Below are 13,818 nucleotides of genomic sequence, written 5' to 3'. Positions count from 1 at the left end.
ACATGCAATCAATGCCTGGACTAATAAATATCTCGCGTCAGCATCGAATAAGTCTCTTCTTCGGTGAACTTTTAGTTCAGACCGAACGAAACACTGGCTCGAATTGACCAGATAAATTGCAGATAAATTGCAGTACTTACTTCTCCTTGATATATATTTAAGCAAATTTACACTTGTACGAAGAATAAATGACGACTGTTAGAGCAACAGTACATTTTCCACGCGTAATTAGCGGCTACTAAAGCCAGAACTAAAGCCAGCAGCAGAATGGTTGTGAGGAAATAAATCCCGCAGTGCAGTTCTAATAGTGAAAATGCTCACAGCCTAGGCGTGACAATCATCAAAATATGACGCAGTGATTACAACTCAACGCCGGCGACCGCCAATCGTGCCCTCTCAAGAAAGATTAGATATACGCTTACTCGCCAGTCGCCATCAGTCCACGACTGTTTCCTGAAGATAACTACAACCTACTAGTGCTAGTTTATATTTCTTAGTGCTAGGGGTGGATACGATTAACTTACCGTCAACATTTATACTATTAAAGTTAATCGCAAAAATGAGAGCCTAATCGTAAAGTAATCTTTATAGTAATCGCATTCCTATTTAGGTATGGCGTGTAAAATTGTGACAACCCGCGGAACTTACAAACATTCTACGAAAAAACTATCCGGATCTGCTACTTATCATTAGCCCGCCCACTTGACGACTTAGAAAAAATATGGATCCTCCGACGCGACACCGCCGAAAGCAATCGGTTGATTATTGAACAATCGGTTGTTTATTGAATGACGGTTACCAAGGAGATGAGCCGATGGCGAATATCTTGTCAGCCACGGACCAGTCGAGCATTGCGAGCTCCTTTGATCTGGGACACAAGGATTCTATCGGCCAGATTGCCTCTCGGTCATCCTCTACAGCATTACCTGCAGAAGTTCACAATCTTGAATTCTCAACGATTCGCACAGCATCCAATATCTTTCAACGCAATCTCGGATCTCGTATCACTGGCTTTGGGAACTATTTGAAATTACAACCTCAGCCAACAGTAGAGGCCAAAGAGTTCGAAGAAGCTTCGGTATGATCAGTTAATAACTTGCAACACTGTCAGAAGTGGTCAATCAAGGACTCTGCGAGATCAACATCTACAACCAATGTTTCGTATCATTTACGGAAAAGTCATGATCTAGGCAACATAGGGAGAACGGTACTCAGCCAACGATTATGACTTGGTGGAAGCAAAGCAGACTGCAAACACTGCAGAATTGTTTGAAGAGAATTTGATTCGTTGGGTCTCCAGCTTTTGTCAAATTTTTCAATGATATTCTGGAATGGATTTACCATTTAACCCACGCAAGTCATTGAAACTAAGAATCGTGCGCATGTTTGCCATAAGATTATATGTCATCACACGTCTAGTATACTCAGTACCCATGGGGTATCACTTCTATAGCACGAGAGCCAGCCAAGGCGCTCGCAAGTCTCCATTCATTCACAGGGATTCAACTTCTTCCCTCTCCCACTGAGGCTCTAAGCCTCCATCCCATCGCTCCCGCGCGAGTAACCATTTCGATATCTCAAATAACCGTAGCGAGCCAGGTCTTCGTGTTTTTCTACTGGCCAATCTACCAAGCAGATCTGACACCAAGTTCTCTGGAATTCTAAAGTGCTCCTCCGGGCCCCATTGTATCACTAGCATGTTATCTTCAGCTGGTCTATGCCGCGAGAGGTACGGCACACAAGGCGTAAGCACAAATGTGCAACAGCGCTGATTGGCAGAAACGATACAATTTCCATCACGAGTCTTTGCGTGTCTACTTAGACTGGCAATCCACCATACAAGCTCGTACCATCGCTCGTCAAAATCATCCTCATGTCGATTTGGCAGTATCCAGTCGAAGTGTACGCGCTCTACGCCCATGGCACAGTTGACGTAGCCTTGCAGAATCTCTTTTGTCATGTAGTCCCAATTTACCCGTGTCAGATCTAGGTCCTTCCAGAATTTGGGTGTTGACTTTACGGCTTCTCGCCAAGTACGACTTAACGACTGGAATCGGACGGCCATCCGGAAGTCCATGTCCACGTAGCTCAGGATGTGAAGTATAAGCTCCATGGGAAGATATGCCGCCGGATCTAACAGCCTTGCAAATTTCTCTTGCTCTTGCTCTTGCTCTGGCTCTGGCGTCGCAGTTGAAGTGGCCGACGAGGCTGTAGATGTAATGGATTGTGTAATTATCGAATCAGTTGACTTCAGTGAAGCATATAAGGACAACGAGCGGATACCTTGAGTTATGGCTGATATATCATCGAGATCTCGCGAATCGAGCGTTTGAATGCACTTGGACCAATTAGTATAGCCGTCATACGCAAGAATCAATAACAGCACGTACACCTTTGAGGACCATCTTGCCTGAAACCAGTCCTGAGAAGTTTGTCCCATTTTTCGACAGCAAGTCATCTAACACTGATATGCCGGCAGTATATATTTCTCTTGCGAGACCATATTTGCTGAGTCGCTCGTATGCAAGACCTGAAAGCCAATATCCCTGAATTCAAATTTCAGTACGTTAATGCTTCGGGAAATCGACGAACTAGTAGCTACCTACTCTGTAGTTTTCCTTATTTTCGTCTATCATACTCAACCCATCCGCCAATGCAAACTCAGGATATTTCTTTCCTAATGCAGCCAACGCTCTGAGATACAACTCTTGTATCCGAAGTCCATAATTGAATTCCATCTACCCACTTCCGCTTCAGCTTTGTAACATATCATAAGATACCACGACGTATTACCTTCGTAAACCTCACGATGGCTGTCAAGTACTGATTACACTGCGACGCATACATAGCCGTCGATCTCGCCTCTTGATATGCCGCCTCGCTCGTCTTCTCGACATCTGTTTCCTTCGAATCAATAACCGCTGATAATGCAGATTGGACATTCGGCGATTTATGGCTGTCTACCGCCGGCGCAAATAGACCCGCACTCGGAGGAATAAATGCTATCGGCGGCGCAACTGGCATCGAATTTGTCTATCCCCATGAATTTGGGTAAAATAGTTTGATTTAGCTATTTGGCCATGCCAGTGACGATCCAAATGCTGAAATATGGCGCATTGATCTGCACGCAACTAACGATGCCGCTCGCTTATCCGTCAGGGGTAACTGTAGCCTTCCTTTTATCTAGCACTTCTACACAAAACAGCTCTGGTAAAGTTGTCTAAATCAATATTTACTATGCAAATATGGTATTAAATGACATGTAGCTTGTAGCTACCCAAAATATCTGATCTTAGTTCTCCTCCGTGTAAATAATATCCATGCACAACTTGGCAACCATTTTGAAAAAATGTCGCCACTCCAACGGATCGCCTTTCGATCTTGAGAACAATACCTCCACAAAGTTATCGTACTGATGCCGGGCAGTGCATTTGATAGTGCCCATCATAACACATTTTCTCCTGTCGAATGTCGTGACCGAGATAAGTAAACCGTCGTAGCTCTTGACGTCCGAAGATTCATCTACTGGGACAGCTAGTTCATGTAAAGCGGCGGCTAAACGCGATGATAATGACTGTAGAGGAACCGCAGCAAAGAATTTGTTTAGAGTCGTTGGAGGACAGAGCTCGTTAAACCGCCTGGCTCGCTGCGTGAGAGAATCTGGAATTTGCGTAGGCTTTCGTTGTGAGAATTGGAGCAGCGAAACGTCTTGTACGCTGCCCGACTGAGTAAATGCACCTTGGATGCTGGCTAGCTTCGTCCGCACAACCACCGGTTTCAGTACCATGTTTGCCCTCAACTCTGTCGGCTGTGAGCAGGAGTGATATCGATCGGACATAGGTCGTTTGTCATCAAGAACGTCAGGCTCATCAACGTCAATATGCATATTGAGAATTAATTTCTCAGCCAGTCTGATCGGATCCGCGCATTGGCCGTTTGGAGAGATCAACTTATTTGGCTTCTTAAACCAAGGATGCATGCGAATATTCTTTAAAGACATTCTTTCCCTTGGATTCTCTCTCATCAATTTCCTTAGCAGTGATAAAACTGCCCTTGGTGGCCGGTCCCATGGATATTCTTTGACCCTTCCTTTAGACCTCTTGTATCGTCCGTAGTCAGGATCGTGTTCCACTGCCCACTGCCATGGCGTGCACCCAGACAACAAGACGAACAAAACGACTCCACATGACCAAATATCTGCCAAATCGGAATCATACGACTTCCGGCCCACAACTTCAGGCGCGCAATATGGCGCACTACCGCATATCGTAGTCGATTGTTTCCGAGTTCCATGTCTTTCGAAAATCGTTGCAAATCCAAAATCCGAAAGCATCAAGTTGCCATCGGCATCTAGCAAGATATTCTCTGGTTTAATATCTCGATGCGCAATTCCTTGTGAGTGTATGAATTCAATTGCGCCTATCAACTGCTGGAAATACAACTGGCCAATATCCTCGTGCACGCCGACGTCCGGCTCGATTTTGTCAAACAAGTCACCACCCATTGCCGCTTGCATTTTAAGCCATATCCAATTTTCATCTTCATTGTACCCAAATAATGTAATAATATTTTTGTGTGGAGAACATGCTTTATGCAGTGTGATTTCGCGGATGATATCTTTCGTAGAGAGACCACCTCGTGCTTTGGCCGCTGCTTTGTGAACGAACTTCACGGCAAACACGGAAGTCGCCTTACCGAATACTTGACATAAGTGCACCCTATGTGCAAAGTGTCAGTATTATGTCAACTAAAAATTGTTTCTGTACGTACGTGGCGAACGCGCCTTGGCCGATGGCATCACCAACGTAAAATCCTAGATTCTTTGGTAACTCTAGCGTCGCTTCAGAGTCCCCCATGAAATTAGAAGACAGGAGACAGAGTATTCAGTGACTATGCTTTGAATCCAATAATGTGCAGAGATTGTGGGGAATACGGGTGGACACCGCCAAGATGACATAAAAAGCAAGGCCTAGTCTGCTTTGTGTTTACCAATGCGTTGCTACGACAACTTAACCCCTACCCTTATGTTATCTTTGGTGTTGTTTTGCGACTCATTGCGCAAGTAAAGAAAGATATTACTGGAAAGATTGTTACCAAATTAAGTTGGGATAAGTCCCGCAGTTCGCTCGCCCCTGAATTTCAGAATTTTTTCCTAAATAAAATTGAGATTCAAAAGGCGTTTGCACATCGCAACAACCTCGCCTGTCCCTCTTCTTGTACATATAACCGACAGAATGGCGAAGCGAAAAAGAGAAGAAAAATCTCATGAGGACAAGAAGTCGAAAAACGATTCTGTGGCACTGGGGAACCTAATATCGCCAGACGAATCCAGCCAAAACGATGCCAACCAAGAAGTCCAGGTGTCCACAACTATTTCGAAAAATCTCGCACCGATTCTGCGAGTAATAACAGGATCCTATGAACACAATCTCCTATGCCTGTCATTAACTGCTGGAATTTCGGCATTTTCGTCAAAGAAGTTTGAGGATGCCGGATCTACCGAAGCTAATTTCTTTACGCCAGTATTTCATTTTGCACCACATACTGCATCGATCAGAAGTATCGCCTGCGCCAAGCGGTACCTTGTTACGGGTGGAAACGATGAGCATATCCGATTATACGATCTTCAGAAGCGAAAGGAAATCGGAACGTTAATGTACCACGAGGGTGCTGTTACGTGTCTTGAATTTGTTTCTTCAGCAATTAGGGTAGAAGACAACGTGGAGGAGAAATCTGCCGGCGGAAACGGAAAGTGGCTGCTCAGCGGGGGCGAAGATGGAAAAGTTTTGGTCTGGCGTACAAAAGACTGGGAAGTGCTTGCGAATATGAAAGGACATAAGGGAGCGGTTAATGATATTTCTGTTCATCCGTCTGGGAAGATCGCATTAAGCGTTGGTAGGGATCGGACGCTTCGCTTGTGGAATTTGATGACTGCGAAGAATGCGAGCGTATTGAAATTGACTGGCGGTGAGGCAATTCAAGTTGCTTGGAGTACGGACGGTGATAAGTACGCAGTTGGGTGGCAGACAAAGATAGTAATCTACGACATGGTAAGGTTCCAAGAGTCATCTAAGAACGTTGTGACGTGCTGACGATAAATTAGTCGGCGAAACCTCTTTCGTCAATTGAACTCAAATCACCACTTTACAGACTTCGATACGTTTCTCTCAACGAGGTAAACAATGACAACGAGAAAGTTATAACGGAATACCTCGTCACTTCCGACTCGACAGGCTCGATTACTTTCAGAGACTCCGCCAAAGCTGTCGAGGATGATATCCCAATCGCCTTTGATTTGAAAGCACATTCCATTCGAGTCAAAGACTTTGAATTCTACGCTCGCACTCCACCACCAGTACTTTGTTCCGATGACGCGAGAGCAACAACTCAAACCACGATGTTTATGTCAAGCGTTTCATCAGACGGAAAAATTGTTATTTGGAACTTGAACGCTCGCGAGCCTATTGCGGTATATCAAACTAACGAGCGCCTCAACTGTTGTACTCTAGTCGCAGAAGAAGTCGAAAAGTATGACACTTTGAGACGAGTAGATAAAGCCACTGAGAGTGAATACGAGAGCGAATAAAAGCATTATTGATTTATAATTAAACATTTTTATTATATCTTGTATATGAAATACAGTTGTTTATGTATGCCCATTCTTGTCTAGATCACCAGTTCACATCTATGCGTATCCCTACCCAGAGAGAAATAAATAAACACGTCATGCTTTGTACATTAAACCAAATTTTCTGTTTGCCGAACCATGAATGTTTCCCGTTTCCTTTTTCCCATTAACCATTCAAACAAATAACTTTTGTTGCCCTTCGTCTATACCCTGCATTACCGAAAAGACGACCGAGAATAAATGACTAAGGAAAAAGAAACAACCGAGAAACGCAAACAACGCACCCAACGGAATAAGAAAGAAAAAAAATAGTCCGACAGTATACATATCAAACATAGCCTATAATATCAAACGCAAAAACAAGCAATATACACAAAAGGAATACGCATACCCAACTTATTCCCGAAATAAAAAGCAAAAATCTATGTAGAAATGTGCAGATCCTCATATATAGTCATACACATGTCAAACTGTCACTGGCGCACCACAAGAATAGGAGCAATTCTATAGCTAAGAAACGGAAACAAATGTAAGGAATGTAAAACAATAAATCTCAACCATCAAAAGTCACAAGTAAGGAGCTTAGTGAATTTACCACCAACTGCTCTGGGTGTTCCCCCCGCCGTATGACGAACCAGTGTTGCCATACGACGATCCAGAGTTTTGATAGCCGCCGCCATAACCGCCGCCATAGCCACCACCGTAACCAGAACCACCATAGGCTCCACCACCGTAGCCACTGTCGTAGCCAGCGCCACCACCACCGCCACCACCACCGCCACCACGACGAAAGTCACGCGTGCCACCACCGCGACCGCCACGGCCGCCACGTCCTCGAGAGGCGTAGCCACCTTCGTTAGCGACGGCCTCCAAGAAATCAGGAACTTCTTGGTTAGCTTCGCGCAGGATATCGATCAGCTCCTTGACGACGCCGCGGTTACCACGATTGAAGAAAGCAGTGGCAAGACCGGTGTTACCGGCACGTCCGGTACGACCGATACGGTGGACGTAATCATCGATGTCAGATGGAAGATCATAGTTGACGACATGAGTGACATTAGGAATGTCGAGACCTCTCGCTGCAACAGCAGTAGCAACCATGATAGGAGCTCTGCCGCTTCGGAACATCTCAAGAGCAGCCTCACGCTCTCTCTGAGTACGGTCACCGTGAATTGAAGTGGCTGGGAAGTTCTGATTAATCAAGAAGTCGCAAAGAGAGTCTGCCATACGCTTGGTCTCTGTGAAGATTAAGGTAAGGCCTCCCTTGTTGGAAGCAAGGATGTCCAATAGAACAGATCGCTTATCGGAGTCCTCGACATATTCGACCTTCTGAGTAATGTTCTCAGAGGTAGAACCGACACGGCCAACAGACAGGAAAATGTAGTCCTTCAAGAAGTCACGAGCCAACATCTGAATGTCTCTTGGGAATGTAGCAGAGAACATGAGAGTTTGTCTGTCCTTGACGGAGGGCATATCCTCACCCTCGACAATCCTTCGGATTTGGGGCTCAAAACCCATATCAAGCATGCGATCAGCCTCATCGAGGATCAAAAACTTGATACTAGAGAGCGAGATGCGGCCGCGCTCGAGAAGGTCAACCAATCGACCAGGAGTAGCAACCAATAAATCGCAACCACGCTCAATCTGACGCAGCTGGGTGCCAATATCAGCACCACCGTAAACGACACAAGGTCTGACCCACGATCGATATGCGAATTTCCGAGACTCATCGTAGATCTGAGAGACGAGCTCACGAGTGGGTGCGAGAATCAATGACGTAGGGAATGCCTTTCGAGTTCTGACGAAATTGTTCACAGAAGTCTCCTGCTGGACCCTAGCAGGGCCTTGAGTGTAAGCTTGAGAGAGAATGGGAAACAAAAAACCGCCGGTCTTTCCAGAACCTATACTTTCATTAGATCTCTGATGTCGTGTAATGAATAGCAACCAATTCTTACCGGTCTGAGCGCAGGCCATCAAATCTCGGCCGCCTACAACAATAGGAATAGAGTACTTCTGAACTGGAGTGGGCCTTGTGTAACTACATATCCACATTAGCTAGTTATTCAACGCCACTATTCAGACACAAAACTTACCCAGCTAGCTCGATATTGGAAAGCAAAAGCTCCTCGATCGGTGGCGAAGTGAATGCGGTGATGGGATCTGGGACGTGGTCTCCAGAGGCCTCAACTGGAATTTCATCGTAGTTGTCGAAGTTAATACCGGTGCTCTGTCTGCTTCCGTCACCAGGTTCACCAAAGAGCTCCTTCTCAATCCTAGCATCTCTGGGACCAGGGATGTGCTGTCCATCGACGAACTTGCCCTCAGAACCGCCAGATCGTCTGTCGCCACCTCGGTAACCGCCACCGAAGCCGTCTGCCCGACCGCCGTAACCACCATCGCGACCGGAGCTGCGACCACCACTGTAGCCGTAGCCACCACCGCGGGGGCCATAGCTGTCGCCGCCGTAGCCACGGTTAGCATAACCGCCACGGCCAACACGTGAGGAAGCCCAATCATTATTATCGTCACCACCACTGTTACTCATGTTGTTAACAATATTCTCCAACATATTATTATATTATAGAGTTCCACGGCCAGTGAAATGAAGATCGTTGAGCAGAACATATTAACAGTGCCAAAGCTGAATGGCGTAGCCTGAAACAAACGCAACTTGAGACAGCAGTACATTCAGCCGACAACTTTGCTGCAGTCTCCGTGACTTCCAACCGTGTCTCCCTGACGACTTAACAAATAATACATACCCGTGACTGTATTTGGAGGAAGAAAGATCACCGAATTTTCGCGCGTGGGGAGGAACATACGTACGGCGATCAGCGCCGCCCCACGACTGCTCGTTTCCTTGGTCCTTAATGCTCATGCTGTCAAACTTCTCGGAAATATCCGCCATGTTGAATAATATAGGTCAATAAGAGTATGTGACGGGTGAAATCAAGAGATAATCAACTAAAAGTTGTGTTGAAGGGGTACAGATAAAAGAGAGGAAGGGGCGAGCTAGAAAAAAAAAAAAAAGAAAAAAAAAGTTCGCCGTCGTGGCGGCAACTCTAGCAGCAGATCTGCTACGCACACCAAATCTTTGTCAGAATTACCGGTTTCTGACTCAGCACATTGATTGGGTTTAGGGTCGTTTGATTAATGTTACCCTACCGACCTCTACACCGGTTTGTGGCACGCTACTTTAAGTGAAGTTTGCCACCACAAGAGCTTTCATGTTGGTTACTTTAATCGCCACAATTTAATAGACACATTCCTTGATTCTACAGCTGTATTGATCATTGATATCATGTACTTGCTGATGTTATCACCCAGCAGATGGCACTCGGCCCATGCCGGGCCATCACAAATTACGCCAGCGTAATGAGGATATGACTGATGTACACCATCGGCCTCGATCACCATCGGTCTCGATTCTCTCTGTCAGCTATCCTGTTCCCCTTTTTCTAAGCCAATTTAAAGTTACAGCAGCAATAAGAAACGGTTGCGAATGCTGGACAGTCTTTAGGAGAAGCTCACAAAGGATGTCAATGGAGCTTTAGTCTGGGTAATCAAATTTTAAAGGTTTAAGCAAACTTTTCTCCTTTTCTAATCCCATTCCTTCTTGATGTTCAATGTCCATGTGAATAGCAAATGTGTAGCGCCGTCATCGTCCACAAACTTCGATGTAATATTATAAGAACCCCGAGCTATTAATCCTGATGGCGCTTCCTCCTCAATGACTGGCATGGTTAGCCAGGGACATTGTCAATTACCATGCAAATTGCAACTTACAAGTCTTCTCATAATATGGCTTCTCATGGGTGTTTGGCGAGTAGCTACCGCAAACCTAGGTTTTGTTAGATATCTACGCCGATGCGGCAGGCGCTATCTACTCACCTCATCGCTTTTGTCGACTCTAATTCCCTTTCGCTTAACGAGTTGCAGATAGCGCAGACCGGTAATGATCTCGTGCTGAACGCGGAATCTGATGCGAACTTTATATTGCGAACCTTCTTTCAGCACTATGGGCCGGGATTTCAGCTCCTCAAGGGCCTCTGAAATACCCATTAGCATCTCGCAAATGGTGTATTTCTAGAGGAAACGTACTGGGCTTGTCGAGATCAACCAAAATTGTCTCGTGTCCCTGAATCTGCAATTCCAATCGCAGGATAATAACCTTTAATCTGATATCAGACAATTTTGTTGTTGTTTGCAAGCAATACCGTCCAGCACTAACCTTCCGATTATCTCCGGGGGCACCAATGGAGCCAGACATTGCTCCACTCGTAAGACCAAGAGATTCCTTCCATTTCCTTAGGGATGGATCGTCGTCGTCTAAATTCCAATAATAGGCTACAGTCTTTGATATAAATGTGTCAACACGCAAATGGCATACCTAGCTTAACATATTGCTCGACTGTCTTTTTTTGTGCAACTTTATATCTAATAAACAGTTTATTCAGTCAAATGCATTTCGGCAAGTACCTCCAGTATTGATTGCTTACCCCTCACCGGCCTCGTGAACGAGCTCGTCATCATCTGCACCAGTTACGATTTCCATTTTCAAATTCAGGCCTTAAAATTTATATGTGTATACCACAATAGAGATTAGATTGCCATACAAGGTGAAGGAATATTCTCTAAGCAAGGGGTAGGGTAGACCTTTGCGTTCAGCCGCACCCTCAGGGGTATGCCTGTTCGTTCCCTTCGAAGTTGATAATAATTACTTACGGATCTATCGACCCTATCGAGATATTCAGCACATGCTACGACGCGCATATTATTTCTCAGAATTAATTGTCGTATTGAGGCAATCTGTCAGCTAATTCAATATAGATCATCTACGCGGGGTACAATATACCCGCTGAGAGCACCCCACCTGATTGAAAGTCAAATGTTGTGTCACTTTGATATTTCTCAAATCTCAAATTTCAATTGACCATGATTCTTTGCGTAATGGAAGTGATGGACTTTTTTGTAACATCAAGAGTATAATAATCGTTGTTATTGCAGCGGAAAGGCGATGCCGGTTGTAAGGGTCGCAGACGTTACACAAGCGACTACGGCCTGCTGTTTATTTACTGTTTATTTTGCATTAAACACAACTACGACGGACTTCTGTCAACTCCCAATTTGGCATACTTTTATAAGGGTTTTCTTGTTATCTGTTCTTCCAAATTTCTGATAACTAAGGGCATATTACTTGCTCTATATAGGTCGCCACAGTACACTGCGCTTATTCCACATCGTCATGACTTTGAAGTATCCGGCAATTCCTTTTGTACGCGACACTCCTACAGCTCTCCGCCGTCCATCCATGCAAGCAAATTTGTTTATACGCATCTTGCAGATTATCATTTCGACTGTTGTACTAGGTATCGCAGGCTACAATCTCCAGGTCAAGGCAATCGGTGTCCAGGCAATCTGGATCTACCTAGTAGTCGTGTCTGGAACGTCGTTACTCTTGACTCTCTGCTTCCTGGTTTGTATCGCTAGATACACAGCTCGAGAATATTATGCTACTCATTCTATATGGTGTGTTCTTTGGTTAGCAGCACTCTCAGCTCACTTACACTACATTTTAACTCCACCACCGTGCGCTAATTCGGCTATCAATGACAAAAGCGATATCAAGGATATTATTGAATGTTTTGAACAAAACACCTGTGACAGAGAGACTGTCCTTCTGTCTTTTATTCTCGCAGCCGTTATCGTTTGGCTAGGTTGCGCCGTTTTCTATTCTACGGCGACTTACATTCGTCGGATCTCTTGTACAGGAGTTTCAGTCGGTGCGCTCGCTTCAAAAGAAGATCGGAACAGAATCGTGGAAAAAACTTACGAAGAAGATCGACCGGCACGACAATCTTCTTCACCGATCGCGCCTTCAAATAGATAATCTCAAACGTCGTAGTGACGGTCACAGTCGCTAAAGAATCTCTAGTGTCTATAGTTTATGGAGTTGAGGAGTTTTTTTTATATATAAATATTTGACTATATGTGCGTTACTATGGATGCTTAGTGTATGGATGACATAATTACTTGACAGTATATCAGTAGGAGAGATAATGCGCATGCATCTAAAGAACAAGCTGTAACAATTATCGCAGGACTTATAAAGGAGAGTTACTTGTGATAGGATTTCATATGATCTTCGTAACCTTGGACTGTCACCATGAAATACTAAACAGATACAGAGCCGATGATTTATAGACTATTCTTCCACTATATACAATTATATGCAGTCTAATTTTCTTCCAGAAACTGCTCAACCATTCATTCAAGCTCGAAATTATTTATACACCTAATTACGCCTGATACGCCAAATAATTCTAAGCCTGGACTCTAAACTTTGGAGGAATATTCATGTGCTGGTCTTTAATCGCCTGATCTTCCATGTGGTGGAATAGCTTCTCGTGTTCACTACAATTCGTGAGTAAAATCTCTCGTCAGTCTTTGGCAACCACGTACATATCTTCGGCGTGATTCAACTGTTTACCTCCATTAGCTTTTGACCGAACAAAATTCAACAAATAGCACTTACATTCTCGTCGTTTTCATCCTCCGAATGATATTTCAACCAATGATGAACTGTGTGTGTCCAAATCAGTATATAACTGTTAACCATCTCGAAATTCCGCAACGTACTTTCATATTCATACTCCACGTCGCCATGGTGACCTGGACCTAGTCCAAAGTCTGGTAAATCGCCGCCCTGCTGTGTGAATGCCAGCCACTCATCCATCGAAACGGATCCATCATTATCCGTATCCATGAGCCCGATGATTGTGTCATACACCTTATTCTGTTCTTCTGCTAGTATCGGCTCCTTTCTGTGTCCTGTCGGGTCGACTGTGTGTAATACTCCGTAAAGCGACAGAATATCTTGCTTCGTCCAATAATGTGAATTATCGGAATCGTGCAACGTGAAAAATGAAGCGGCGTCGTAGTTCTCAATATTATGTTCTTCACGCATATGCGTTGCCGCCCAAGATTCAGCGGTACTCAGGCCGCCAAACGAAAGCAGGCATGTCAATGCAAAGTGAAGAATATGTCTCATTGCGGTCGAATAAATCTTAGTATGGAGAGGCTACCTATTAAGGGGGCAAAGGTTTATGGAGTGAAAAAAACCGTCGGCATTTTCGCTTTGTCCCCTTTGTTAAGTGCTGCGGCTCAGGTTTGATCCCATCCGAGGTGTG

General features: G+C 44.8%; 8 protein-coding genes across 8 annotated transcripts; 3 read left to right on the top strand and 5 right to left on the bottom strand.

Moving 5' to 3' along the window:
• Window positions 1-721: 721 nt before the first annotated feature.
• Window positions 722-1,284, top strand: V1513DRAFT_459690 (uncharacterized protein; the record flags this gene model as incomplete). Its single annotated transcript, XM_066899779.1, has 4 exons — window positions 722-757; window positions 812-1,001; window positions 1,089-1,161; window positions 1,191-1,284. 4 exons carry the CDS (start codon window positions 722-724, stop codon window positions 1,282-1,284), a joined length of 393 nt encoding a protein of 130 aa, XP_066752287.1.
• Window positions 1,285-1,286: 2 nt separating this feature from the next.
• V1513DRAFT_448942 (uncharacterized protein) lies at window positions 1,287-3,141 on the bottom strand. Its single transcript, XM_066898602.1, has 4 exons — window positions 2,794-3,141; window positions 2,607-2,738; window positions 2,391-2,546; window positions 1,287-2,338 (listed from the first exon to the last, which is right to left on the bottom strand). Exons 1-4 carry the CDS (start codon window positions 3,022-3,024, stop codon window positions 1,493-1,495), a joined length of 1,365 nt encoding a protein of 454 aa, XP_066752286.1. The 5' UTR covers window positions 3,025-3,141; the 3' UTR covers window positions 1,287-1,492.
• On the bottom strand, window positions 3,138-5,051 carry V1513DRAFT_448941 (kinase-like domain-containing protein). Its single transcript, XM_066898601.1, has 2 exons — window positions 4,771-5,051; window positions 3,138-4,718 (listed from the first exon to the last, which is right to left on the bottom strand). Exons 1-2 carry the CDS (start codon window positions 4,854-4,856, stop codon window positions 3,293-3,295), a joined length of 1,512 nt encoding a protein of 503 aa, XP_066752285.1. The 5' UTR covers window positions 4,857-5,051; the 3' UTR covers window positions 3,138-3,292.
• Window positions 5,052-5,166: 115 nt separating this feature from the next.
• On the top strand, window positions 5,167-6,707 carry V1513DRAFT_417775 (WD40-repeat-containing domain protein). The gene is made up of 2 exons (XM_066895878.1): window positions 5,167-6,050; window positions 6,104-6,707. Exons 1-2 carry the CDS (start codon window positions 5,235-5,237, stop codon window positions 6,584-6,586), a joined length of 1,299 nt encoding a protein of 432 aa, XP_066752284.1. The 5' UTR covers window positions 5,167-5,234; the 3' UTR covers window positions 6,587-6,707.
• Window positions 6,708-7,219: 512 nt separating this feature from the next.
• V1513DRAFT_459686 (P-loop containing nucleoside triphosphate hydrolase protein) lies at window positions 7,220-9,173 on the bottom strand (the record flags this gene model as incomplete). Its single annotated transcript, XM_066899778.1, has 3 exons — window positions 7,220-8,529; window positions 8,584-8,666; window positions 8,722-9,173. 3 exons carry the CDS (start codon window positions 9,171-9,173, stop codon window positions 7,220-7,222), a joined length of 1,845 nt encoding a protein of 614 aa, XP_066752283.1.
• Window positions 9,174-9,837: 664 nt separating this feature from the next.
• V1513DRAFT_448929 (immunoglobulin E-set) lies at window positions 9,838-11,240 on the bottom strand. Its single transcript, XM_066898600.1, has 7 exons — window positions 11,128-11,240; window positions 11,019-11,065; window positions 10,860-10,957; window positions 10,730-10,799; window positions 10,520-10,677; window positions 10,415-10,469; window positions 9,838-10,362 (listed from the first exon to the last, which is right to left on the bottom strand). Exons 1-7 carry the CDS (start codon window positions 11,181-11,183, stop codon window positions 10,229-10,231), a joined length of 618 nt encoding a protein of 205 aa, XP_066752282.1. The 5' UTR covers window positions 11,184-11,240; the 3' UTR covers window positions 9,838-10,228.
• Window positions 11,241-11,873: 633 nt separating this feature from the next.
• On the top strand, window positions 11,874-12,518 carry V1513DRAFT_432762 (uncharacterized protein; the record flags this gene model as incomplete). Its single annotated transcript, XM_066896411.1, has 1 exon — window positions 11,874-12,518. The coding sequence occupies one exon, from the start codon at window positions 11,874-11,876 to the stop codon at window positions 12,516-12,518; it is 645 nt and encodes a 214-aa protein (XP_066752281.1).
• A 122-nt stretch (window positions 12,519-12,640) lies between these two features.
• V1513DRAFT_448927 (uncharacterized protein) lies at window positions 12,641-13,752 on the bottom strand. The gene is made up of 4 exons (XM_066898599.1): window positions 13,268-13,752; window positions 13,164-13,210; window positions 13,091-13,110; window positions 12,641-13,042 (listed from the first exon to the last, which is right to left on the bottom strand). The coding sequence occupies exons 1-4, from the start codon at window positions 13,677-13,679 to the stop codon at window positions 12,952-12,954; spliced, it is 570 nt and encodes a 189-aa protein (XP_066752280.1). The 5' UTR covers window positions 13,680-13,752; the 3' UTR covers window positions 12,641-12,951.
• Window positions 13,753-13,818: the final 66 nt, after the last annotated feature.

The sequence above is a fragment of the Lipomyces chichibuensis genome (assembly GCF_038497645.1).
Source record: "Lipomyces chichibuensis strain CBS 12929 unplaced genomic scaffold V1513scaffold_28, whole genome shotgun sequence".
Taxonomy (NCBI): Eukaryota; Fungi; Ascomycota; class Lipomycetes; order Lipomycetales; family Lipomycetaceae; genus Lipomyces; species Lipomyces chichibuensis.
Note: the sequence above shows the minus strand (reverse complement) of the source record. Positions and strands in the feature narration are given on the sequence as shown.

Excerpts from the sequence above, each read along its gene's own strand:
- V1513DRAFT_448942 (XM_066898602.1), bottom strand. The coding sequence starts at position 3,024 with ATGCCAGTTGCGCCGCCGATAGCATTTATTCCTCCGAGTGCGGGTCTA. Across the intron at positions 2,547-2,606 it reads AAAATAAGGAAAACTACAGA|GGATATTGGCTTTCAGGTCT; the intron begins GTAGGTAGCTAC and ends ATTTGAATTCAG. Across the intron at positions 2,339-2,390 it reads GCAAGATGGTCCTCAAAGGT|TGCATTCAAACGCTCGATTC; the intron begins GTACGTGCTGTT and ends AATTGGTCCAAG.
- V1513DRAFT_448941 (XM_066898601.1), bottom strand. The coding sequence starts at position 4,856 with ATGGGGGACTCTGAAGCGACGCTAGAGTTACCAAAGAATCTAGGATTT. Across the intron at positions 4,719-4,770 it reads GGCCAAGGCGCGTTCGCCAC|GGTGCACTTATGTCAAGTAT; the intron begins GTACGTACAGAA and ends CTTTGCACATAG.
- V1513DRAFT_417775 (XM_066895878.1), top strand. The coding sequence starts at position 5,235 with ATGGCGAAGCGAAAAAGAGAAGAAAAATCTCATGAGGACAAGAAGTCG. Across the intron at positions 6,051-6,103 it reads AGATAGTAATCTACGACATG|TCGGCGAAACCTCTTTCGTC; the intron begins GTAAGGTTCCAA and ends ACGATAAATTAG.
- V1513DRAFT_448929 (XM_066898600.1), bottom strand. The coding sequence starts at position 11,183 with ATGGAAATCGTAACTGGTGCAGATGATGACGAGCTCGTTCACGAGGCC. Across the intron at positions 11,066-11,127 it reads GTTCACGAGGCCGGTGAGGG|ATATAAAGTTGCACAAAAAA; the intron begins GTAAGCAATCAA and ends ACTGTTTATTAG. Across the intron at positions 10,363-10,414 it reads GCCATATTATGAGAAGACTT|TCATTGAGGAGGAAGCGCCA; the intron begins GTAAGTTGCAAT and ends TAACCATGCCAG.
- V1513DRAFT_448927 (XM_066898599.1), bottom strand. The coding sequence starts at position 13,679 with ATGAGACATATTCTTCACTTTGCATTGACATGCCTGCTTTCGTTTGGC. Across the intron at positions 13,211-13,267 it reads CGTGGAGTATGAATATGAAA|TTCATCATTGGTTGAAATAT; the intron begins GTACGTTGCGGA and ends GGACACACACAG. Across the intron at positions 13,111-13,163 it reads AGGATGAAAACGACGAGAAT|TTGAATCACGCCGAAGATAT; the intron begins GTAAGTGCTATT and ends GGAGGTAAACAG.